This window comes from Pteropus vampyrus, unplaced genomic scaffold, assembly GCF_000151845.1.
Source record: "Pteropus vampyrus isolate Shadow unplaced genomic scaffold, Pvam_2.0 Scaffold9574, whole genome shotgun sequence".
NCBI classification, from domain to species: Eukaryota; Metazoa; Chordata; class Mammalia; order Chiroptera; family Pteropodidae; genus Pteropus; species Pteropus vampyrus.
The window spans coordinates 1-350 of NW_011898355.1; the positions used below are offsets into that span (position 1 = coordinate 1).

Genomic DNA, 350 nt, shown 5'->3' on the forward strand with positions numbered 1-350 from the left:
GGTGGCTGCCATCGTGTGCACCTTCCAGGAGTATGCGGGCCGCTGTGGGGACAAGCACAAGCTCTGCCAGGCGGAGCTCAAGGAGCTGCTGCAGAGGGAGCTGCCCACCTGGACGCCGGTGAGCACCTGGGAGGCCGCCCTGCCGGGAAGCGGGGCTCAGGCTCTGCGAGGAGGGACTGGGACCAGCTGTGAGCGAAGGACACCCAGAGGGGGCGAGGACAGCCGGCGGGGAGGGGGCCCCTCATCACCCTGGCTGCTTTGCAGGGCTGTGTGCGGGACACACGGCAGGCACTCAGCAGCAACAGTGGGAGCCCGATCAATGGTCTGAGGAGGAGAATTGGGGGGCGGCT

General features: G+C 68.3%; 1 protein-coding gene across 1 annotated transcript in view; it reads left to right on the plus strand.

The window, feature by feature from the left end:
* Positions 1 to 4: 4 nt before the first annotated feature.
* The window catches only part of S100A3 (S100 calcium binding protein A3), a gene marked incomplete at both ends in the record, with an annotated part of 692 nt that continues 346 nt past the window's right edge, over positions 5 to 350 (plus strand). Inside the window, one exon of the mRNA XM_011386830.1 lies at positions 5 to 118. Coding sequence (XP_011385132.1) covers positions 5 to 118 — 114 coding nt within the window. The remainder of the gene's footprint in view (positions 119 to 350) is intronic.